Source organism: Hyperolius riggenbachi, chromosome 3 (assembly GCF_040937935.1).
Source record: "Hyperolius riggenbachi isolate aHypRig1 chromosome 3, aHypRig1.pri, whole genome shotgun sequence".
In the NCBI taxonomy this organism is placed as follows: domain Eukaryota; kingdom Metazoa; phylum Chordata; class Amphibia; order Anura; family Hyperoliidae; genus Hyperolius; species Hyperolius riggenbachi.
In genome coordinates, this window is record NC_090648.1 from 441947018 (window position 1) to 441974259 (window position 27242).

The 27242-nt window shown below is 38.3% G+C and overlaps 2 protein-coding genes across 2 annotated transcripts; both read right to left on the reverse strand.

Annotated features, from left to right (window-relative positions):
• Nucleotides 1–959: 959 nt before the first annotated feature.
• Nucleotides 960–3422, reverse strand: LOC137562393 (protocadherin gamma-B1-like). Its single transcript, XM_068273732.1, has one exon. It carries the CDS (start codon nucleotides 3420–3422, stop codon nucleotides 960–962), a length of 2463 nt encoding a protein of 820 aa, XP_068129833.1.
• An 8950-nt stretch (nucleotides 3423–12372) lies between these two features.
• On the reverse strand, nucleotides 12373–14811 carry LOC137562394 (protocadherin gamma-B1-like). The gene has a single exon (XM_068273733.1). It carries the CDS (start codon nucleotides 14809–14811, stop codon nucleotides 12373–12375), a length of 2439 nt encoding a protein of 812 aa, XP_068129834.1.
• Between the last annotated feature and the right edge of the window lie 12431 nt (nucleotides 14812–27242).

Consider the following 27242-nt stretch of genomic DNA (forward strand, 5'->3'; position numbering starts at 1 on the left):
TACCAAGAGAGGATGACAAGGGATGACAACATTGTAAAGGTAACTTTATACAAATGTGTGCTGTTTGAAAATGGATAAACAAATGCAGTCACTGGGATACAGGTCAATTTTTAATTTGCAAAAAATTACTTTAAGGTTTTTAATCAACTCAGAATTATTTTAATCTCCTTGACCATGAATATTATAAAACTGAACCTCTTACCAACAGGCTTTGGAGTAGTACATCTAAACACATGTGGAATATTCAGGCTTCAAGGTTAAACTGTATTATAAATGTGAGAATTACTCAAACCATGCAAAGTGGGTATTGTAGCATATACAGTATTCTGCATTACTTAATAATTTGTAAACACCCTTCCACTTAATTTCACATTGTAAAACTATCATACTGATATTGCTGGTATATTAAACTTTTAAGAATAATGATCATTAACAATAATAGCTCAGGAAATACCCAGTTTTATATGTGACATAAAATAAAAAGGTCAAGGACTTGTCAAATTGTATCTCCTAAATTCCTAAATTCTCGGTATGACCATGTGCCTTACTAAATGAGTAAATAAATGAGCATGGCTTTTTATGAGACTAAAGCTACATACACACACTAGATAAAAGGGCCAATAAAGACCACTTAGGCTAATGGTCGTTCACTCATCTACTGTGTGTACAGTGGCTGCCCAACGTTGCTTAAGGATCCAACACACTGGATCCTTAATGACCCCAATGACCAAGCAGCTCCAGTCGCTAGTTATGCATTGGTATAGCATCAGGCCCTAAACTCTTGCCCAGTGGATTGTTTCCACATCCCCGATGAGCAAAGATAATCGAATGTGCATTATAGCCTCTGTCACAAGTACAGTATGTATATATATATCTATATATATATATATATATATATATATATATATATATATATATATATATATATACAGCTGCAATCCCACACAAACACACACAATTTATATACTGACCTGCAGTGCATTATTAGCAGATATGATGTCTTTGACACTTTCGTTTCCAACCCCTGAATCATCAGCATCAATAAGATTTTCCACTGGAACTTCTCGTTTGGACTGAACATAAGTAAAATCATTTTCACAAGAATCCAAGGCCACACAAACATTATATGAATAAGGCAGTGATAAAGTCCCATCACTGTACATAGACATGATCCTGGGGTCAACTGTTGGGTACAAATTTGTGGTCAGAGCACCAAACGATGGGATGGATTTTGGTTGCTTGCATTTTGATATAAAAACTAACATTATTATGATAATAAAAAAGAAAGAAATGACAGCGAGGGCAATGACTAAGTACAGTTGCAAATTTGTTTGTGAATCTTCATTGGCCTTATTGCTTAATTTTGGAGCCACCTGCTGGATGTTGTCTGCAACAAGAAGACTTAATGTGACAGTAGTTGAAAGAGAGGGAGCACCATTGTCCTTTACCATCACTACAACTTTGTGTTTCAGTAAATCCTTTTCTTGAAACGCTCGTGATGTTCGGATTTCTCCTGTTTGTTCATTAATAGTAAAGTGGGATGGTTCTGTTGCTTGTATAAAGTGATAAGAAAGCCAAGCATTGTGTCCAGAGTCAGCATCCACTGCAACCACCTTTGTTATTAAGAAGCCTTTTTCAGAGTTGAAAGGGACCATCTCAAATGCAGCAGACCCACCACTTTCTGGAGAAGGATATAAAACTTTTGGTGCATTATCATTCTGATCCACTATATGGATGATTACTGTTGTATTACTGCTTAGAGATGGAGAGCCATTGTCCTTAGCAGTTACTATTAACACAAATTCCTTATTTTGTTCATAATCAAATGGTCTCTGAGCATAAAGAACCCCAGTCTCTATATTGATGGACAGGTATGTGGAAAGTGGGAGACCCTCAGTACTTCCATAAATTGAGTACAATACTTTAGCATTTTCCCCAGAATCTAAATCTGAAGCATGTACATCATAGACTGAGGCTCCGGGTAAATTGTTCTCTGGTACATAAGCTGCATAAGTAGTTTTCATAAATACTGGTGCATTGTCATTAACATCTGTAATGTCAACTGTAATGGTTCTTCTACTAGAAAGTGGAGGAACTCCTCTGTCAGTGGCCAATATTGTGATGTGATAAGAAGATATCTTCTCTTGGTCCATAAGGGCTGTAGTAACTATTTTGTAATAACTGCTGGATGACAACAGTAAACTGAATGGCATTTCTTCCACAAGTTTGCAATCAACTTCTCCATGCACTCCAGAATCCTGGTCATGGATCTGGATAAAAGCAACTCCTGTTCCAACTGGAGCATCCTCGGGAACAGGGGAAGATATGGAGGTGATGGATATCTCAGGAGCATTGTCATTCTCATCTATTACTTCTATCACTACCTTGCAATGAGAAACAAGTGCACCTCCATCTTTTGCTTGTACAGAAACTTCATAATTCCTTGTAATTTCATAGTCCAATTGGCTGTTTGTTTTAATGTCACCAGTCACCGGATTTATATTAAATGTTGCTGAGTCATGAATGTTTCCTGATGTTTTGCTGAAGGAATATGTAACTTGCCCATTCATACCTTCATCTTTGTCAGTTGTATTTATAGTGGTTATTGTTGTATTCACTGGAGTATTTTCACTCACACTGATTTTGTAGACTTGTTGTGAAAATACAGGAAAATTGTCATTGAAATCAGTAACAATAACTTTTATCAAAACAGATCCAGACCGCACAGGTTTCCCCCCATCTAATGCTGTCAGTGTCAGTTGATGAACACTTTGGGTTTCTCTATCTAAAGGCTTATCAAGAACAAGCTCTAGAAATGTACTCCCATCTGGATTCAGATTTTCATTTAATGAAAAATGCTGATTATCACTGAGCTTGTATGACTGTACTGAATTAAGCCCAATATCTGGATCTTCTGCATTCTGTAATGCAAATCTTGCTAATTGTGTTCCTGGTGCCGTTATTTCAATCGTCTCCACAGTGAATGTGTCAGGATAAAACACAGGAGCATTGTCATTGATGTCCTGAATTTCTACCTTTACCATAAAAACATTAAAAGGATTTTCTACCACAGCATCAAAGCTTAGGAAGCAGGTAGCTTCTGCCCCACACAGTGTCTCTCTGTCTATCCTGTCCTTCACATACAGATTTCCATTATCCAGATTCACATAAAAATATTTCTCTGACACACGTGATACAATCTTCAGTTTTCTAGATGAGAGCTGTTTAATATCTAATCCCAGATCTTTTGCTATATTTGCTACAATAGAATCTTTCCTCATTTCTTCTACAATGGAATAATGAATCTGACCAGAGACTGAATGACACAGCCATGAAATTAGGAAGAAAAATATTACTTGCCATCTGATTCCTTTGTATGTCTCTGTATGATGATTCCTTTGAGCAATTCCAGTTCTCTTCATTCTTCAATAAATAGCCTTTATTTATATGATGAGTATTTGTAATCCAACAGGAAAGATCATAAATAGGAAGATATTCCCTTTTCAGGTAAAAGAAATACAAATATCCAGTATTATGTGCAGAGAGAATCCAGAAAATGGCTGTGTGCTTCTTGCAGATCTGCAGTGTGTATGAGATCATAATGCCAGTGGATCTCTAGTGCTCTATTTCTCTCCATATTGGTCAAACAGCGGCGCTCAGAGGCGTAATTTGAAAACTACAGGTCCTGAAATATTGTTGTGAATTCTCTGACTTCAGAATCATCTTTACATTTCTAATTATTACATATGATTTACATTTAAGATAACATTTATATAAATGTTATTGTATATTTGCTGTATGTAAGACATAATGTCCTTGTTTTATAAGAATTGCAAATTAAAAAGATTATGTCTGTTCTGTCACTTCTGCAGAAAATTAAACATGGATAGAAATTTGTATTAAATATTCTGTATATTGTTTTTTTTTAAACAATCATCTTTGAAAATGCTATAGAATCATGGGAATACATTATTTTCAATAACAATATAAATTGTGTTTTTAGCTCACCAAAAAAGTGAGCAGAGATTTGTCAACTTCATGCTAAGTTCACAGTGGGTTGTGATGTAATGGAGGCATTTTATTGCATACAATTGCACTGAAACTTTAAGTCTATGGAACATTCAGAGTGCATCCTGAGTGATGTGATCCAATGGACTACAGTATCCCAACAGTGTGTGCAGTGCATTATCACATAACACCCGCATTAACAGTGGCAGTGTAGCATACTTTTCTTTGACTATATGCATGACTGTAATCGACACAATGTTCGCATAATGTTACATTTTGTTACGATAAAATAAAAATGCCAAAACCATGAAATAATTTTTTCTTAATTTTGACTAGAAAATAAATTTAACCTGCTTTTTGCTAAAAGTGTCCAGTTTCAACTGATCGACCGAATTATTGATGACGAAGGCAAATATATTTTTATGCACTGCTTATTATACAATGTTCCCACTTTAATTATTGCTATATATATATACCTCCTCCATTCTCTTTTGCCATACTGAAGCTTGCACTAAGCTTTATTGCCCTTTACCCACAGGTCCCATCGATATGGCTCGGGGATTTTAACTATGTTTTCTACCCCAACACTGATAAAATCCCCCAGCCAACCCCCTCGACCTACGACATTTACTAACAAGGACACTAAACTGGTAAATCTTCTTAAAGATGTCTCCATACATGATACTTGGTCGGTGAAATATCCTTCTACCCCGGCATTCTCGTGCTACTCTGCATCACATAAATCCCACTCACGCCTGGACTACATTTTGATCTCCTCCTCCTTACTTACCAACATAAGTAAAGCAAGTTTCCTCCCTTCCCTTATATCTGACCACTCTCCATACCTTATCCAGTTAAATTGGTCTTTCCCCCCTAAAATACCCACCTGGCATCTCCATCCCTTTTGGCTAGCCAAAGTCAGTGAGTCAAAATCCTCTGAGGAGGCTCTTTCTTACTTTCTGGACCAACAGGGCCAATCTGCATCACCCACAGCGATCTGGGAGGTGTTCAAACAATTTATTAAACAACACTTCTCCTCCAGAATAAAAAGCATTAAAATTAACTCAGCTATAAATGAGCACGCGGCCCTTCTGGCACTACAACAGGCCACTTCAGACTTCAATGCGGACCCCTCCCCTACCCTTAATAATCTCTATAGATCTAAACTAGCTGCATATGAACAGATTCTGGTAGCTAAAGCAAACCGGAAAATCCTATTTTCCAAGCAGAAAGTCTATGAATTTGGTGAACAGTGTGGGGCTCTGCTAGCTAAACTATCCAGGGAAATGCTTGCCCCGCAGGTTATCCTTAAAATAGAGGATGAGGAGGGCTCTGCTCTTTCCTCCCCTCCTGAGATCCTGCAGCGTTTTGTTTCATTCTACAAAACTCTTTACTCCACAACCTCCACTACCTCTACATCTGCAACTGCGGCCTATTTAGAAACTATTCCCCTTCCCTCCTTAGATGAACCCAGCCAATTACTTCTAGATGCTCCAATAACAACCCAAGAAATCGAAGATGCTATTTCTTCTCTACCTCCCTCCAAATCTCCTGGCACTGATGGCCTGCCAGGGGAATTCTTTAAACAACATAGGTCCCTATTGGCCCCTAAGCTTTTAGCATTATATAATTATGCTCTGGAAATAGGCACTCTGCCGTTCTCTATGAGAGAAGCTCTAATAATTTTAATCCTAAAGCCAGGAAAGAACCCACTACACTGTGAGTCATATCGTCCTATCTCCTTAATCCAGACTGATGTTAAAATACTAGCTAAACTACTGTCACAACGCCTGAACAAAGTAATCACTTCCTTAGTACACCCAGACCAATCTGGTTTTATTCCAGGTAGATCAACTTCCCTGAATATCAGAAGGCTATTTCTTGCCATGCAAGTAGAACACGAGAATGTCGGCACTAGAGTGGTGGCGTCCCTTGACGCCGCCAAAGCTTTTGACACCATTGAATGGGACTTCCTACTGTCTACCCTACACCGCTTTAATATTGGCCCCCGCTTTATTGCTTGGGTTAAACTCCTTTACACCGACCCCTTTGCCCGGATCCGAATTAACGGTTGGATCTCTGATGCCTTCCCTATATCCAGAGGCACGAGACAGGGTTGTCCACTGTCTCCCCTTTTATTTGACTTGGCGATTGAGCCCATTGCTGCTCTAATAAGACAAGATCCCCAAATCCTAGGTCTGGTAAAAGCAAACAAAACTGATAAAATCAGTCTATATGCCGACGACATGCTCTTATTCTTAATTGACCCTGGTCCTTCCCTTCATCGTGCTCTTCTCCTTATTGATAATTTCGGACAATACTCTGGGCTACGCATCAACTGGTCCAAATCCTACATTCTCCCCATTGATGTGTTCCCTCCAACCCTGTCTCAGGCCTCTTCTTCCCTTCAATGGGCATCAGAGATCACATACCTTGGTATCAAGATCTCACATACACCACAAGATTTTACCCCTTTAAATTGGTCACCCCTACTACAATATATAACTGCCAAATTCCTGGCCTGGTCCAAACTCCCCATTAATGTAGCTGGCCGAGCAAACTTATTGAAAATGGTGCTCCTTCCCAAGATACTGTACATCTCTTGGAATGCCCCGATCTATCTTCCATATGTCACTTTCTCTAAAATAAACGCCCTCCTAACGCAATTTATCTGGGGCTCCATGAGGCACCGCCTCTCTCTCACTACCCTACAGAACCCAAAGGACTTAGGGGGCCTGGCGGTTCCCAACTGTCATCTATACTATTTGGCTTCTCAATTATCACACATATACCATGACCTAACAATAAATAGAGATCGGACATGCTCCCTTATACACGACACCCCCCCCCCTCGTCACTTGGACCCCCTTTCTGTTATTGCCACTGGAGCCAAAAAATCCCCCCATGCCAAGCAACTGCCAATAACCTTTCACCAAACCTTAAAGGTATGGGATACTGCACACAAGTACCTCGAGTTAGATGCCCCTCTGAAATTCACCCCATTATGGGAGAATCGTGGCCTCCCTGAACTTTGTAAGCTTCCTAATAGTCGACTATGGTCTGAACGTGGCATCATTTACTTATACCAAGTCCTCGAATCTGGCTCCATTGTTCTTTATGAACAACTAGCAACTACATTCCAACTTCCAGTATCTATGAAGTTCTACTACATGCAACTTTCACACGCCCTTAGAGCCCAGTTTACTGTGTTACCACCTTCTTTATCAGACTCTGCCATACTAAACTTTGTGACTGGCCCCTCTCCCAGTCAGTCAATATCAGCCTTATATGCAGCTATTTGCTGTCTGGTGCCACTCGTAGAGCCTTCACCTGGAGGACTCAGTGGGTGCAGGATCTTGGAGAGATCTCCGATGAAGATTGGGAGGAGGCCCTCGAAGATTCTGCTAGGGTTTCCCCCCACATTCCGGACAGGTTACTTAGTCTCTACGTGATGCATCGAGCCTACCTCACCCCGGTTAGACTAGCCAAATTTTGAACTGGTTACTCACCTCTGTGTCCTAAATGTGCCCTGTCCCAGGGCACCTTTTACCATATGATATGGTCCTGCCCCGAGGTAAACATTTTTTGGCAGCAAATTGTCAACTTCCTAAATGATAAAATGGGCTGCTCAGTTGCCCTTGACCCCAAACTCTGCTTACTTAACATGGTTCCTCATGACACCCACAATAAGTACACCAAAATTTTCCTCCTTAATGTCCTACATATAGCTCGCAAAGTCCTTACTAGACACTGGATACAACCGCAGGTTCCTGAGTTGATTGACTGGAAGAGGGCAGTGAATCTAGTCCTTCTCTTCCATAAGGCCATATATACACGTAGGGGGACTGAACGTAAATTTCATGCTATATGGGATACCTGGGTCAACTCACGCTATACACGTTGCAGAACTTGACTTATCTACTGGATTTTTTACATGCTCTACATTGCTTTGGTGTGGGGGGGGGGGGTGGGGTAGACTTATGGGGTATTCGGCCGCTTAATGTATATAACGTTCACTGTTTGTAAGGGTTGCTGTTATATTGTTATGTTATAACATGTCTCTTGTTGGTCAACTCATCCTGCAAACTAAAGATATCCTCCTGGACTTTCTTACTCTTCTTAATGCTTACATATTATTCTACTGTTCCACTTCATTAACCCTAAAGCCTGTTATAAGAAAATATCTTCCGCCTGCGTGCGGTTAATTCAATGCCTTGTATCACACTGCATTATTTCCAATAAAGATGACATGTTAAGTTAAAAAAAAAAAATAAATAAATAAATTTAACATGAAATCCATTGTAATTCTCTTCTACAGTTGTCCTGATTTTTAAGTATGAACTGAGTATGTTTTGTTACATTCATTTTTTTATGGATTAGAATTAATTACTCCAAATTTTATGTAAAATGTTATTTACTTTCATCTACATAATGATGTACGCTCCATGCAAATAACCAGAAAACAAACAATTTAAAAAAAATAAAAAATAAAAATATTAGTGAGATATGAGTGACAACAAGGAAGAGACATTTAGTGATTTTTGTGTATGTATAACACTAACTGAAACAGATGCCCAGATTCACTAACCACCTTTGAACTTAAAAAAAATCTTAATTGAAGTTATGCAGATTATGTCACATAGAAAACATAAATAATATAATCCACATTATAAAAACAATGCAGAACATTGCTTGTTACTACAGTAGAGTCCCCGTTATCTGGAATTTAGGCAACCGGAAGTCTCAACTAACTGGCATGCCTAATAAATTACAGGAACCCTTCTTTTTAGGTGTTTTGGGGGTTTGCCTGGCCACTTAATACTCACTGAGCTTCCACCAATCCTCCAGCAAAGTCCTGCATCACCTCATGGGCTCCTAGTGGCTTTTGGCATCCGAGCACGCAAGTCGGTGTGTCACATGACCCAATGTGGGTCAGCTTACACTCCGGCTTCCATGCACGGAAAGCCGTTAGGAGCCTGCAAGGTGATGCAGGACATCAATGGAGGATCGATGGAAGCTCAGTGAGTATTCTGTCTGTACCTGGGGGAGATAAGTGCCGTTTTGGATGGTTGCTCAAGCAACCGGCATGCACATGTATCCAGCATCCAGCGATCTCCGCCGGTGCTAGATACCAGGGACTTTGCTGTACTAACTCAGTCAGCCAGTACACGCGTCCTACAAGCCTCACAGCTGTTGTGTGTAACACAAGCTACAATACTTATGTAATGCATCTTACATAGTTTGCACAACTTAAGTTAATTTACATGCGCTTCGTACATTACTCACATTAAGTTAAATAGTGATTAGAAAATCTGGACGACTGCATCTATTTCAGATTACTCATCTAACAAAAACTAAAAATCACAGTGAGAGGAGAGAAGAAGGGACACAGGTAATTCATTGTTAGGAAATATTGTATTATGTCCACTGTGACTGGATCTCGCAGTGATTATGAGCCATGTGATCGGCTACCATTTCTGCTCTCTAGGTTTTTGCTGACTAGATTAATGCTGACTTATTATGAGCTGATTGTAATTTAGACCTTTGGTAGCTCTCTTGATAACTTCAGCTCTGAGCAGAGACAGAAAATCCATTCCTGCAAGAGGTTTACAGATCAGGTTTATCCAGACCTCAATCATGTATCAAAATGTCATACTTTGCATTTTCAGTACTACCTGTAGTAGTAAACATGCCTATGTGTACTTCACACCAACACTGCTAATATACAGTCAGAAGATTTGACCCACAAAAATGTCCACTGTAATCTACAAAAATCATGCTCACTGACTCACCATATTCTCTGTATACCTGTCATTGATGGCTAGTACTTAGCAAGTAGCTGGACCTACCAGACCACCTGCAAACATTGACTGGATGTACCTATTCAGTAAAAAGCTATTGGTCAAGATTCCCTGACAATGCAGGGTGGCTTATTAGATGTGCCATTAGTGGCTGCAGCTCTCAAGTGCTATATACTAGAAATACACGTCCCATAGTTTGGGAAACACTGCAGTCAACTATAGGATTATCTACCAAGGATTATCTACCATGATAGAAATTATAAAAAAAACAACCCTACAAATGATAGTAAAAATATTAATCACGAGTACTAAAATCAACATAAGACTTAAACACTTTGCTATGCACAAAGAACGACATAAATGATCCGACAAACCGGGACTGGGTTTGTTATTTCAATGATGTTATGTTATCATTAATCTGTCAGCAACTCTACTATGTTCTGATATAATGGAGGAGATATGATGGGGGTGGTAAACTTTCTTTAACTAAGAACAAGTATTTGTAAGGAAAACATCTAGGTTTGCTGGACTATGACAAAGAAGTGGATGGGTTCTGAACAATGGGTTCTTAATTAATTAAAAGTAGAAACCAAGCAACCAGTGACTAGCCACAGATTGCTTGGCTTTTACTCTTACTCAATAAAGGCTTTATTTCTGCAATGGACATTGTGCAGAACCTATCCACTTCTTTGACATAGTCCATGGGCTTGAGTCATTTGGGTTCCTGCACTAGTCCTGCGGTAAAGGTAACGCGGATTTCACCTAATGCTCTTGATTTGCTGGACCACTTATGTTATTTTACTCACTTAACAGCCACATCTGACAAAGTGTACAGCCCAAAACCTTTGGCCTCTATGATTAGAAAAACCCCTTAAAGAGACTCTGTAACAATTTTTTCAGCCTTAGTTCTTCTATCCTATAAGTTCCTATGCCTGTTCTAATCTGCTCTGGCTTACTGCAGTCTTTCCTAACTGCACTGTCTCTGTAATAAATCAATGTATCTTTCCTCTGTCCTGTTTGTCGGGCTAAAGCTTGATTGTGTGGAATGTGCAGGGCTGCTTGTGATTGGTAGAAGCGATACACACCCTCTGCAGGCCCCCTGCATACTCTGAATGACTCATACACTATGCTTAGCTGAGCCTATTAGAAGCTGGTTAGTTTGTTTGTAAACACTGCCTAAAACTGTTAATTACAAGCCAGGATTGCAGCAGAGAGTGGCAGAAACAGCACCGAGGGGCACAGGAGAAAATAATGAATAGAATGGTATGCTTTTTATTTTAAGAATATTAGAGTACAGATTCTCTTTATGAAGGAAAGTATTTTTCAGTCCTGACATGGTCACTTGTAACATCTTACTTCCCTTTCATCTACTTATTTTAAACATTGTGAGAAACATTTTATTAACCACAATGCCAAGAGAGGATGGCAAGGAATGACAACATTGTAAAGGTAACGTTATACAAATGTGTGCTGTTTGAAAATGGATGAACACATGCAGTCACTGGGATACCGGTCCACTTTCAATCTGCAAAAAAATCACTGTAAGATTTCCATTAACTCAGAATTATTTTAATCACTTTGACCATGAGTATATTAAAACTGAACCTCTTACCAACAGGCTTTGGAGTAGTACATCTAAACTCATGTGGAATACTCGGGCTTCAAGGATAAACTATAATAAATGTGTGATTTACTCAAAAAGTGCAAGGTGGGTATTGTAGCATATATTCTGCATTACTTAGTAGTTTGTAAACATCCCTCCACTTAATTTCACATTGTAAAACTATAATACTGATTTTGCTGTTGTATTAAACTTTTGAGAATGATGATCATTAAAAATATTAGCTCAGAAAATACCCAGTTTTATATGTCAAATAAAAAAATGAAAAAAAATGTCAAGGAATTCAAATTGCATCTCCTAAATTCTCTGTATGACTACGGGGCTTATTAAATGAGTAGAGAATAAGTCTGGCTTTTTATGAGACTAAAGCTACATACAAACACTTAATAAAAATTGGATGAAATGGCCAATACCAACACTTAGGCTAACAATCGTTCACTCATCTACTGTGTGTACAGTGGCTGCCCAACATTGCTTAAAGTGTACCAGAGCTGTGGATAAAAGAAGATTTGATACTCCCGTGCATGTGCAGTAGAACCAGACTGACGCGACTGAGCAAGTTACGGGTGCTGATTGTGGCTGAATAGCAGACCATTGGAGGATGGCATGGGACACAGACGTGTTTATGCAGCAGGAGAAAGCCATGGGTGTGTATTAAATCTTTTTTTTATCCACAGCTCTGGTTACTTTAAGGATTCAAAACACAGGATTCTTAATGACCCAATGCCCAAGCAGCTCTAGTCACTAGTTATGCATTGATATAGCATCTGGCCCTGAACTGTTGCCCAGGGGATTGTTTCCAGATCCCCAATGGTCAAAGATTATCGAATGTGCATTATAGCCTTTGTTACAAATACAGTATCTATCTATCTATCTATCTATCTATCTATCTATCTATCTATCTATCTATCTATACACAGTATATCTGCAATCACACACATTTTACATACTCACCTGCAGTGCATTATTAGCAGGTACGATGTCCTTGACACTTTCATTTCCAACTCCTGAATCATCAGCATCAATGAGATTTTCCACTGGAACTTCTCGTTTGGACTGTACATAAGTAAAATCATTTTCACAGGAATCCAAGGCCACACACACATTGTAGGAATAGGGAAGTGATAAAGTTCCATCACTGTACATAGACATTATCCTGGGGTCAACTGTTGGGTACAGATTTGTGGTCAGTGCACCAAATGATGGAGTGGATTTTGGGGTCTTGCATTTTGAAATAAAAACTAACATTATTATAATAATAAAAAAGAAAGAAATGACGGTGAGGGCTATGACTAAGTACAGCTGCAAATTTATTTGGGAATCTTCATAGGCCTGATTGCTTAATTTTGGAGCCACCTGCTGGATGTTATCTGCAACAAGAAGACTTAATGTGACTGTAGTTGAAAGAGAGGGAGCACCATTGTCCTTTACCATCACTACAACTTTGTGTTTCAGTAAATCCTTTTCTTGAAACATGCGAGATGTTCGGATTTCTCCTGTTTGTTCATTAATAGTAAAGTGAGATGGTTCTGTTGCATGTATAAAATGATAAGAAAGCCAAGCATTATGTCCGGAGTCGGCATCCACTGCAACCACCTTTGTTATTAAAAAGCCTTGTTCAGAGCTGAAAGGGACCATCTCAAATGCAACAGACCCACCACTTTCTGGAGAAGGATATAAAACTTTTGGTGCATTATCATTCTGATCCACTATATGGATGATTACTGTTGTATTACTGCTAAGAGATGGGGATCCAGTGTCCTTAGCAGTTACTATTAACACAAATTCCTTATTTTGTTCATAATCAAATGATCTCTGAGCATAAAGGACCCCAGTCTCTATATTGATGGACAGATATGTGGAAAGTGGGAGACCCTCAGTACTTCCATAAATTGAATAAAAAACTTTAGCATTGTCCCCAGAATCTAAATCTGAAGCATGTACACCATAGATTGAGGCTCCAGGTAAATTGTTCTCTGGTACATAAGCTGCATAGATATTTTTCATAAATACTGGTGGATTGTCATTCACATCTGTAATGTCAATTGTAATGGTTCTTCTACTAGAAAGTGGAGGAACTCCTCTGTCAGTGGCCAGTATTGTGATGTGATAAGAAGATACATTTTCTCGGTCCATAATGGCTGTAGTAACTATTTTGTAATAACTGCTGGATGACAACAGTAAACTGAATGGAATTTTTTCCATAAGTTTGCAATCAACTTCTCCATTCACTCCAGAATCCTGATCATGGATTTGGATAAAAGCAACTCCTGTTCCAACTGGAGCATCCTCAGGAACAGGGGAAGATATGGAGGTGATGGATATCTCAGGAGCATTGTCATTCTCATCTATTACTTCTATCAATACCTTGCAATGAGAAACAAGTCCACCTCCATCTTTTGCTTGTACAGAAAGTTCATAATTTTTTGTAACTTCATAGTCCAATTTGCTGTTTATTCTAACTTCACCAGTTACTGGATGGATAATGAATGTCCCTGTATGGTGGATGTTTCCTGATGTTTTGCTGAAGGAATATGTTACCTGCCCATTAACACCTTCATCCTTGTCTGTTGCATTTACAGTAGTTATTGTTGTATTCACTGGAGTGTTTTCACTCACACTGATTTTGTACATTTGTTGTGAAAATACAGGAAAATTATCATTGACATCAGTAACAATAACTTTTATCAAAGCAGATCCAGATCTCACTGGTTTCCCCCCATCTAATGCTGTCAGTGTCAGTTGATGAACATTTTGGGTTTCTCTATCCAAAGGCTTATCCAAAACAAGCTCTAGAAATGTACTCCCATCTGCATTAAGATTTTCACTTAATGAAAAATGCTGATTATCACTGAGCTTGTATGACTGTACTGAATTAAGCCCAATATCCTGATCTTCTGCATTCTGTAATGTAAATCTGGTTCCTGGTGCTGTTAATTCAATTGTTTCCACAGTGAATACATCAGGATAAAACACAGGAGCATTGTCATTGATGTCCTGGATTTCTACCTTTACCATAAAAACATTGAAAGGATTTTCAATCACAGCATCAAAGGTTAGGAAGCAAGTAGCTGCTGCCCCACACAGTGTCTCTCTGTCTATCCTGTCCTTCACATACAGATTCCCATTATCCAGATTTACATAAAAATATTTCTCTGACACACGTGATACAATCTTCAGTTTTCTAGATGAGAGCTGTTTAATATCTAATCCCAGATCTTTTGCAATATTTGATACAATAGAGTCTTTTTTCATTTCTTCTACAATGGAATAATGAATCTGACCAGAGACTGAATGACACAGCCATGATACTAGAAAGAAGAATATTACTTGCCATCTGATTCCTTTGTATGTCTCTGCATGATGATTTGTTTGAATCATTCTCATTGCCTCAGTTCTTCCAATCTAGTGTTTGTGAGATGGTAGTTATTTGTAATCCAAAAAGCAAGGTCATATGTGGTGATATCTCCCTTTTTCTGTAAAAAGAAGTACAAATGTTCTGTTTTGTTTAAGAGAATCCAGAAAAATGGCTGTGTCCTTCTTGCAGATCTGCAGTGTGTGAGTGATAAAAAAGCCAGTTGATCTCCAGTTCTATGCATTTCTCTTCATAGTGGTCAAACAGCGGCGCTCTGAGGTGTAACTGGAGAACTGCAGCACTGAAATACTTTAGCATGTAATGTTCTGTCATTGAGCTTTTTTTTAACTAATATATTTTATTTTACAGCTATTCTATTCTGGACTAAATATATCAAATCTCTTTGTAGATTTTTATTTATAAACTTTAAAATGACTGTCAATAAAAGTGTCTTGTTGTGCTGAATTGTATTTTCAGGTCTATGAATATACTACAAACTTTGCATTTTATCACCTGTTCCATAAGTGCAACTTATAAATATGTTTAATTGGTTTTATAATAATATTTGCATAAAACAATATCAGAAAAACTATGAATATAAAGCAACTTTTTCCTAGGTTTGAAGGTATGCGCCAGTTTCGGATTCTGAGAAAATGTCCTTTCAGTTAAAGTAAAAAAAAATTCAGAATGTTGGAGACTATCAGAAAAATAATATTTATTGAATAATAATATTCAATGGCATTTTTAACTAAGAAAACCGTAAGACAAGACTGCTATTTATTATTGAATATTCATGGCTGAGAGTAAAAAGAATCATTGGGTACTTTTTAAATAGCTAATTATAAATGTTAAATCTGGATCTCCTCACAACAAGACAGATACACAGATTGGACTTTAGCAACCGCTGGAGGGGATAGCATGGGCCAGGGAGATTTAAAAAAAAAACTTTTTGTACATCATGTAGTTAGCACTTGGCTAGCTACATGTGTTGTGCAGCGAGGAGAGGGCCAGCGCATACCACTAAGGCTGCATCTGAAATGACAACCAGCTTATGTGTGCAGCACACTTTCTGCACACTTCGCATTCACTTCAGATGCAAATCATATGCAAAACTGCTACTACTTATCATGCAAACAGGAAACTCAGGAGGAGGGGCTGGGATCAGCTAATCTGATAGTTATATACTTGCAGAGTTAAGAAAAAGTGCGGGGAAGGCTGCGCATCTCTAAACACATGCTGCAATTGAATGGTTAAAAAAAATGCATGCCCTGCATCCAAAACAAGTGCTAAATGTGTTGTGCAATTGCCGCCGCCCCCCCCCCGATCACCGCGATCGGCGGTGTTATACGTACCCCCATGCTGGCACAGCCTCTTCCATCACCACCAGGCGTCACTATGGCAAGGATCGGGACTGCGCATGACGTCATGTCCGATCGTCACCATAGCGACGACCGAAGCTGAATAAATAAGTTACAGCTCTCGCGGCATCTCGGAGCGGTAAATATAGCCGGCGGCGATCGGGGGTGGAACACAGCACCGGGGCAATCAGGGGACACATGTAGCTAGCCTAGTGCTAACTACATGATTTAAAACAAGTTTTTTTTAAAAAAATAGCCCTCCCGCGCATGAAAGTCTGCAACATTTGAACGCCAGGGAGGTTAAGTAGTGACAGCTGACAATTGTCCCAAAGGATCTTTATCCTGAATTCATGGATCTCATTTAAAGGACAATGATCAAACCTTACATATTTTTACAGAATATCATAAACCATTAGAAGAATGGTTTTATTAAAATTATGCTGCTTAAAGGAAATTTGAAGTAAATATACATTTATGATATAATGATTTGTATGTGTAGTACTGCTAAGGAATAAAACATTAGTAGCACAGATATGAGTCTCATATTGCTTCCAGTACAGGAAGCGTTAAGAAACTTCAGTTGTTATCTTTGTAAAAGAGATTTTCTGATCTCTCCGACTCAATTTGGGTTGGCTACAGTGCTGTTTTCTGAAGCATTTATCTTAACCTGTGTCTCTGTTTCTTGTTTTTTAAGGTTTTCCTGCATGGGAGTTCAAAGGGGTATCAGCTCTGCTCTGTTTCATCATTTAAAATACAGAGTGTAATTTGTTAACTGCAAATATTACAGATTGATGCACTGTTATAGAAAAAAAAAAGCTATATAACTGAAAATATAAATATGAGACTCTCTTCTTTGTTACTAATGTTCTATTAATTGTTTGTCTGCGCTGCACATACAATTCATTATATCATACGTTTTTTCGCTTCAGTGACACTTTAAAAAGAAAATTATCTCTACTTGCCCTCCCGGTACTTTACAAATTTTACCCAATAAAGGTTCAGTCGGCATCGGAAAGCAGAACAGATCATCTTGACAAGGATGCCGATATGTGAAGTGGTGTTGGCCATAGCTGACATATTGTGCCACCCTCCGCTGCAGGCTGAGAGCTGCATGACCATGGCAAGGCCTATTTTATGCCAATACAATCAGTGCTGTGACACTGTTTTCTATAATGTCTTGTCTCTCCCACTGTAGCCTCCTGAGGAAACCAGATCCACAAAGGCCAATCCACATGCCTCTGTGGATCTGTAAAATCAGATTTCAATCAGAGAGGAATAGATCTTTTTACCCTATTTGTTGTCAATCTGCTAGTGTGTGGGCTACCTTTAAGACAATTTTATATATGAAAAAAAAAATCCTGAGCCTTACAATGTGCCACCAGCAGAGAGTGCAAAAGTCCCGTCACTACTTCACTCCCACAGTTGGAAAACAATCTGATAGGCCATAAATCTGTTGAATGTAACAAAATGATTTGGGTTCACTTTAGCTATGATAAAAGTTACTAAAATTATAAAAAAAAACAGAAATGGCAAAATAAACTTAAACTTCATGAAGCTAGAATTCCATGTGAAAATTCCAGCCTTTTTGATTTTGTGAGCATTAATAACAATATTATACATTTTTAAGGAGAAGTCTTTTAATTCTAGCCCCTGCTCTGTATATGGTTTCTTGGTGCCTAAACTGTGACTTTTGTATTTTCTTTGTTGGTAGGATTCAGCATCATATAAGCCCATAAGGCACTGCAGGAACTGCCAATATTAGTATTAGATGCAGGATATCTCTTTTCAGACCAGGAAAGGAACTGGAGTTAAAGAATCATTTAGTTCACATCACCCTTCTTTATTGGGGCAAAGAAAGGGGCATTTAATATTGTTTTATATTTTTTACTTAAACCTGAGATGTTTGGGGCAAACTATCTAATTTACTGGACTCAAAGTAACAATACACAAAAAAATGTAAATTTGCATGTATTACTCACTACAAGCACACGTGTTCACTAAATTGTTAAAAAAGAAGTTTCTTGTTTAAGCCCTAAATCAACTTCCATTTTTAAAATAGAAGAATGATAACAAACTTTTATTAGTTAGCGATACACAATGTTTTGGGTATTACTTGTCAACATATTTTTTCAATTAATTTCAATTTGTTGAAAATACCCAACTGTCTGGCTTCTGTAGCTTCTATTCCTGTTGAAACAACAGTGTCAGCACAGATCACTTGACCACTCTGATCTCCTTCCTGTACTAGGAAGATATTAACTCTTTAGGGTCAGCACAGCAGCTACAGGAGTCTCATAATGTAACTGCAGTATGGACCATAAAGAGTGTATCCCTGGAGAAAATAGAGCGTGAGAGCTGTCCACTAGCGTGGTAACAACTCTGCTGCCAGCTCCATGCTTTTTTGGAGGGATGTCTGTCACATCACTGGGTTTTCCAAAGGGAAATTCTCTAGATTTGCTGCATCAAATATGAAAATAGCATGAGTAATAAGTAAAATAGCATAGTCCCCTGTTCAGATTTACTAACAATAACACATCTAGAAGTTAATATTCCCGTATTAACTTTTTGTATTGTGCCATTTTTACTGTATTGAAATCGTATTTTCTAAATAAAGTAAAAAAACATGTAGGATGTATATCTGAGAAAAGTTTTCTGTATCCTGGCACAAAAAAATAAATATTTCTAAAAGAGAATCAATTGCTGATCAGTGATCATCAGGTTAATTAACTCAGTAATGGGGACAAAAAAACTGAACACATTTTGTATTGTTTTGAAGGTAAGCCTTAAACCATGTTTAATTGCTTTTGTAAGAATTCCTCAATTTCATTCCATTAAGCATGATGATCATACAGTTTTTCTGAAATATTAAAGACTTATGAATCCTTTAAAGATCTGATACAAATACGAAGGGTACAACTTAGGAAATGCCCAAAGTATTTGTCAAGTAAAAGATGTCCCTCTGCTCCCCCTGTAGCAATATTCATTAAATCTAAAGATACAAACACTGGCTCAATATCTGTGTTTGAAGATGAAGATAAAAGTGAATCTACAGTCTATACAAATAACTTATTCACATGCAGAAAGCATTCTACATTTTCCCTAGAAAATGTGACTTTACGATAGCTCTAAAGCCGCTAAGAAAACACACCTTACACCAGAAAAAAAAAACAAGTCTTAAAATAAGACAGACACAGATGTTTAAATTATCATTAATTATCAGGGTTACATTACCCATGCGTGGAATGGGGATTAAAGCATTGCATAGTAAAGTAGATAATAGGATAACAGAGGCGCCAATAGGATAAAAAACACTAAAAGAACTTAAAAACCCATCTTGGTAATAGAGGAGGCAGTGGTGGACTCACCCCCTCCAAGCAGAACACACGACTGTGGATTTTCAGTCAAAACAATTTTATTGGATACTCCAAATAAAGTGCAACGCGTTTCACGGGATACAAACCCGCTTCATCAGGCAATAACAGATAGGAGTAAACAGAATCTGCCAGTATCATCAACACTGAGCGCCTCTGGGTTTTTAAGTTCTTTTAGTGTTTTTTATCCTATTGGCGCCTCTGTTATCCTATTATCTACATCAAGTCCACCCTTGGTGGAGGGTTGTACCCTTCCTTCTTCAACTACAGAGAGCGACTTTTTAATCCTGAGTGGGGTCAGGACAATCTCCCCACCTGCTTTGACAGTGGTTGCCTACTTGGTAACCCTGGTTTGTGAGTATTAAATTAATATTATTACTCTATCAATTATACCTTACCAGTACATACTACACTATATTGGGCTCTTGGTGTTCTCTCTTTTTGCATAGTAAAGTGGTGCCCAACTCAGGTGCTACATGGCCATATGGGGAAAAGCTGTTTCGAGTCCTATTCAGGATTTTTATTACTATAGTTACCAGTATTTATTTAATCAATTATTTACCCTTAGGTTTAGCATAAGCATTTTTTGTACAAACATAGCAGTATTTAAAGATTGCATCCTTCTGATTTCTAACCTTTTCAGATAGCAAAGTGAGCTACAACACAACGAGGAAGGTAAAAATGCTGCAAATCCTCCCTGTTCTGTGCATAGTTCTGACATCACCAGTAATATGTCAGCTCCCATGCAGGCAAATAAAACATAAACTTCAAAAATCTGCTAGTATGGAATAAAAAGTAACAGTGGAATGATATTGTGCTAAGCATGTCGGACAATTCAAGTTGCAGATGATTTCACATTTAAAAGAAGTATGCATTATGTAGTGGTTTGCCTTTAAAAAAAAGTGTAACTAAGGCCTCTTGCACACTACATGCGATTCCGATTTGAAATTCTTATGCAATTTTACATGCGATTCGGATTTGCTGTTTTGAATCTGTACTGCATGCTGTGTTTTTTCTGCGTTTTTTTTTTTGGGGGGGGGGGTTGACAGCATCCAGGGAAAATCAGAATCGTAAATAAAAATCACAGATTTGAATCACAAATTGGATTTGCTGTGTACAGGGGGCTTCAGGCTTCATCATATGTAGCAGTATTCATGTGTTTACCAGGTTTATTTTATGAAATGGTTCTCCAGGCACAAGTATCTGAGTGGAACTTGACCTCCCAAATCTCCTGCATTACCATCACGGATGAGTGGAACTGAGCATCACCGTCTGGGAAACTGAACTGACCTGTTATTTACCGGCAGCAGATGGTAATGGCTACCTCCACAGGGATGGTGGGCTACAGAAAAAGCCACCTCATAGGTAAGCAATGCCACCCCCAACCCCTGCCTTCCCAACAGCGTACTGCATTTCAGACCTCCCTTATGGGGAGGTTCATTGTAAAGAAAAGTGTACTGGTGCTATAATTTAGGGGGCAAGACATATATATATATATATATATATATATATATATATATATATATATATATATATATATATAATGTTTTCTGCTGCACCATCTGACAGAATTGTGAAAATGCCATCAATTGCATAATAGAACCACAGTAGAAAAAGTAATGGCATAAGACTGCACTACTTGTTACAATGACAATGACTCTTTATTTCATAACATCTCCAATACAAAACAAAAGCATTTAAAATCAAGTGACTATAACTCCTTCCATGATTATTGACAAGTAATGTTTATAAAAAGATGGGTTCAATAAGAGCTCACCTTATTCCAAACCCAGGTTCAGAGAAAGCAGTACTAAGCAGATAATAGGATGCCCAACAGTGCTGTAATTCATAGACAGTAAGTAGAAAAAAACTTGTAAAAGTAATACCTTTTAATGGCTAACTGATAAAGTTAAATTACGCAAGCTTTCTGGGATCTAGTCCCCTTCATCAGGCATATTTCTAGATAATAGCTGAAGTAAAACACTGATGCAGGTAAATAGTAAACACGAAGATGACAGTTGTGCTGGAATGACAACTTTTTTCCCCTTTCACCAGCTCCCAAGGAAGCGTGTATGAAAATAGGTGATACATGTGGGGCATTTGAGGGTTTTCCTGCAAATTCTCCCTGTTCTGTGCATAGTTCTGACCTCATTAGCATGATGTCACCGCCTGTGCAGGCAAATAAAACATAAACTGCAAGACTCAGCTAACAGTTATAGAATAAAAAGTAACAGTGAAACTGTATTGTGCTAAGCATTTTAATCACTTCAAGATGGAGATGATTTCACATTTAAATTAAGAATGAGTTTTGCATTTTGAGGAACTGAACTTGCCTGTGATAAACCACTGGCTGTGACAGAAAGAGTTAATGAGCCTAAATCACCACGTCTTGCCACTGCATTGCACACTGCGCTCCATTCTCCTGGCACTTGTCTTTTCTGCGAGAAGTTGGAAGGATGGAGAGCAGTGTTGTGAAGCACAGAAGCAAGAGGCTGTGACATAGGTGAGTTGAACCTTCTTTGGCTGCGGCCGCTAACAGGCTAATTCGGTTTTGCAGATCATTTGCTAATTCTTAATTACCATGTGTTGTATGATATGGTTGGGAAGCCAGCCTTTATTTACATACCAAAAACACCTGTCGTGTTTGACCATCACCAGGACTTAGGGCTGGTGCACACCAAGAGTGATTCTCAGAGCTTTTAAAAATGCCAGCGCTTTGAAATGTATTTGATTAGGATGGAGCACACCAGAGCAATGTGATTTTCTCCCAAACGCAAACATGGGTCCTGCAGCATTTCTGCTGATTTCTGAGGCGATTCAGCCTTGATATTAAGTATAGGAAAGTGAAAAATCGCTCTGAAAAGCTCTAGATCAAAGCGATTTTCCAAGTGTTTTTGTTACAGAAGCTGTTCAGTTACAGCTCTACTGTAACAAAAAAATGCTACACCAAAATGCTCCAAAAATCGCTAGGCATGATTAGAAAATTGCTAGGCATGTGCCTAGAATCGCCTAGAAAAATAACTTCAAAAGGCGCTGGGCACTTTTTGGTGTACACTGGTCCTTAGAGAAATCCTATCTACAGAAAAAGGAGGACAGTGAATGAACACGCACACGTACACACACACACACACACTGCACAAACACACACACACACACACACACACACACACACACACACACACACACACACACACACACACACACACACACTCACACTCACACTCACTCACACACTTGTTTTATATTCCTACCTGTATGGCATTATTAGCAGATATGATATCCTTGGCATTTTCATTTCCGAGTCCTGGATCATCAGCATCAATGAGATTTTCCACTGGAACTTCTTGTTTGGACTGTACATAGGTAAAATCATTTTCACATGAATCCAAGGCCACACACACATTGTAGGAATAGGGAAGTGATAAAGTTCCATCGCTGTACATAGACATGATCCTGGGGTCAACTGTTGGGTACAAATTTGTAGTCAGAGCACCAAACGATGGAGTGGACTTTGGTGTCTTGCATTTTGAGATGATTACTAACATTACAGTAATAATAAAAAATAAGCAAATGATGGCTAGGGCCACAACTAAGTACAGCTGCAAATTTGTTTGAGGATCTTCATTGGTCCGGTTACTTATTTTTGGGACCATCTGCTGAAAGTTATCTGCAACACGGAGACTTAAAGTGACTGTAGCTGAAAGTGAAGGGTCTCCATTGTCTCTCACTATCACCACAACCTTGTGATTCAGGATATCCTTTTCTTGAAATACTCGTGATGTCCTGATTTCTCCTGAATGCTCATGAATAAAAAACTGAGATGGTTCTGTTGCTTGTACAAAATGATAAGAAAGCCAAGCATTGTGTCCGGAGTCGGCATCCACAGCAACCACCTTTGTTATTAAAGAGCTTTGCTCAGAGTTCAAAGGCACCATCTCAAAAGCTGCAGATCCACCACTTTCTGAGGATGGATATAAAATTTTTGGTGCATTATCATTCTGATCTATTATACGGATTATCACTGTTGTATTACTGCTTAGAGAAGGGGATCCATTGTCGCTAGCACTTATGATTAACACAAATTCCTTATTTTGTTCATAATCAAATGACTTCTGAGCATAGAGAACTCCAGTCTCTATATTGATAGACAGATGAGTGGACAAGGGAAGGCCTTTGCCATATGTTTCAGCAATTGAATAAAGAACCTTTGCATTGTCCCCATTATCCGCATCTGAAGCTTCAATACTGTATATTGTGGCTCCTGGTAAATTATTCTCTTGCACATAAGCCACATAGGTAGCTTTAGTAAACACTGGTGGATTGTCATTAACATCTGAAATGTCCACTATAATGACTCTTCTACTGGAAAGTGGTGGAGAGCCTCTGTCAACAGCCAAAATTGTGATGTTATAACTTGATACTTTCTCCCTGTCCATAAAAGCTGTTGTCACAATTCTGTAGTAATTACTGGAGGACAGCAGTAAATTAAAAGGAACTTCTTCTACAAGTCTGCAGTCAATTTCTCCATGTGCACCAGAATCCTTGTCATACACTCTTATGAAAGCAATCCCTGTTCCAATTGGAGCATCCTCAGGAATAGGGGAAGGCAATGAGTTGATGGATATCTCAGGAGCATTGTCATTCTCATCTATTACTTCTATCAATACCTTGCAATGAGAAACAAGTCCACCTCCATCTTTTGCTTGTACAGAGAGTTCATAGTTTATGGTCGCTTCATAGTCCAATTTGCTGTTTGTTTTAATATCACCAGTAACCGGATGGATATGGAATGCTCCTGTGTGGTGGATGTTTCCTGATGTTTTGCTGAAGGAATATGTCACCTGCCCATGAACACCTTCATCCTTGTCTGTTGTATTTACCTTAGTTATTGTTGTGTTAAATGGAGTATTTTCACTCACACTGATTTTGTATACTTGTTGTGAAAATACAGGAAAATTATCATTGATATCAGTAACAATAATTGTTATCAAAGCAGATCCAGATCTCACTGGTTTCCCCCCATCTAATGCTGTCAGTTTCAGTTGATGAACACTTTGGGTTTCTCTATCTAAAGGCTTATCCAGAACAAGCTCTAGAAATGTACTCCCATCTGTATTAAGATTTTCATTTATTGAAAAGTGCTGATTATCACCGAGCTTGTATGACTGAACTGAATTAAGCCCAATATCTGGATCTTCTGCACTCTGTAATGCAAATCTTGCTAATTGTGTTCCTGGTGCTGTTAGTTCAATGATTTCCACAGTGAGTGTGTCAGGATAAAACACAGGAGCATTGTCATTGATGTCCTGAATTTCTATCTTTACCATGAAAACATTAAATGGATTTTCAACCACAGCATCAAAGCTGAGGAAGCAGGTAGCTGCTGCCCCACACAGTGTCTCTCTGTCTATCCTGTCCTTAACATACAGATTTCCATTGTCTAGATTCACATAAAAATATTTCTCTGATACATGGGACACAACATTCAGTTTTCTAGATGAGAGCTGATTAATGTCTAATCCCAGATCATGTGCAATATTTGCTACAATAGAATCTTTCCTCATTTCTTCTACAATGGAATAATGAATCTGACCAGAGACTGAATGACACAGCCAAGACATTAGAAAGGAGAATAGTACTTGCCATCTGATTCCTTTGTATGTCTCAGTATTATGATTTGTTTGAGCCATTGCAATGCCTAAATTCTTCCAATGTAGCTTTTCTTAAAAAGGAAGTATTTGTAATCCAGGAAAATAATCCATGTATATGGGTAAAATCCCTGAAGGAAGATTGCAAATATCCAGTGTGTTGTGTATAAGAAGAATCCAGAAAAATGGCTGTGTCCTTCTTGCAGATCTGCAGTGTTGTGAATGAGAAAAATGCCAGTGGATCTCCAGTCTCCAGTTCTATGTATTTCTCTTCATACTGGTCAAACAGCGGCGCTCTGAGGTGTAACTGGGGAACTGCAGCACTAAAGTCTAAGTATTCTGAATTAAGTTCAATTTCAAACATGTTGTATTTTGAGTAAAATAAGCAGTTAAGCGATTTAAAATACATATTGTGCAATATATATATTTTTTTTATCCCCCACACATTAAAGCCATTTATTATCTAAATCAGGTTGGTTTTCATTTAAATTCCATTTCAATTTCATGTAAATGCCTTTTATGAAAAACATCTCATGTATAGAATTTTGAGAGGAGAGAAAATAGTCATCAATGTTACAATTTATTTATAAAAAAAACCAAAACATTTTTTTATAATGCGTGTAATATCATCATCAGCTAAGAAAACTGCCAGCAGTAACAAAAGCAAAAAACATTTGATGTGATTTAGAGGTTAGGGGATGACACACGCATGCACACACACACAGAGACACACATGTATAACGTTTGTTTGCTGCACCACTTGACCAATATGTGCAAATGCCATCAGTTTCATAATAGAGCTAAAGTACAGAAAGAAATGGCATAAGTCTGAACCACCTGTTTCAAATATATACAATGACATAACAACTCCAATACAAAAAAAATAATTTAAAGCCAATTGAATATGACTCCTTCCATTAATATTTTCAATTTATACATATAAATTAATTTCATCACAAAGGTGGGTTTAATAAGAGCCCACCTTATGCCGAACCCAGGTTCAAAGAAAACAGTGCTATGCAGATAATAATGTGCAAACAGTGCTGTAATTTATAAAGAGTGAAAAAATTCATACAAAATAATAAATTGATAATAAGGTCCTAGTACTAGTGAATGGTGCAGCATTTAGATATACTGGAAGGTACAATTGTGCTGAGGTAGTGAAAGGGGTAGTACCAGGGCTGCTTCTCTCATGAAGAAAGGTGAAACATTTGCATCAGGTGCAGAGATTACAGGGGCAGCATGTTTGTGCTGAGTGTTTACATTTACAGCATGCAGTCAGAGTAGGAGGAGAAGTGAGAAGAGTGTGAGTGAGGTGAAGAGGTCATCAATGGGGGCAAGCAACTTTTCTATACAACGCCTTTCTATACAAGCAAAAATGTATTGTGAAATTTTCACTTGATATACAAGAAATGTCTTGATGTACAAGTAAAAAAAGTATATATGTGTCACATCATTACAACTGAGCCGATAGTTCTTCTCTCTTCGGCACTGTAGGATTGTACTTAATTGGTCTTAATCTGAGTGTAGAAACTGTGCAGTCACATTTCCATGTAGTTCTCAAAAGTAGGCAAACATAGCTGTCAATGGATACGTTCCTTGTTAAAACAAAAAAGGTTGGGGTGAGCCAAGAGATGGCAATGGCCTCAATTCACTAAGCTTATCTCCTGTCTTTAATAATGTTTCTGAGCTGTTTCTAGTGTTATCACCATGGTGATAAGGCATGTAGTAAACTTAACTCTTCTGTCTTTAAGTTAAGGAGAGATCTCTAAAGTTAAAAGTTCAATCCTTAAAGAGAATCTGTACTGTAAAATTCTTACAATAAAAAGCATACCATTCTATTCATTATGTTCTCCTGGGCCCCTCTGAGCTGTTCTGCCACTCCCTGCTGCAATCCTGGCTTGTAACTGCCAGTTTTATGCAGTGTTTACAAACAAAAGACATAGCAAATGACACGCTGAGAGGAGCTCAGTGTGTGAGTCATACAGAGTGGGCAGAGGGCCTGGAGAGGGTGTGTATAGCTTCTATCCAATCACAAGCAGCACAGCACATTCCAGCCTGACTGCCTCAGCCCGACAGA

What these genes read in the sequence shown, in the direction of transcription:
- LOC137562393 (XM_068273732.1), bottom strand. Translation starts at nt 3,422, where the DNA reads ATGAAGAGAACTGGAATTGCTCAAAGGAATCATCATACAGAGACATAC.
- LOC137562394 (XM_068273733.1), bottom strand. Translation starts at nt 14,811, where the DNA reads ATGATTCAAACAAATCATCATGCAGAGACATACAAAGGAATCAGATGG.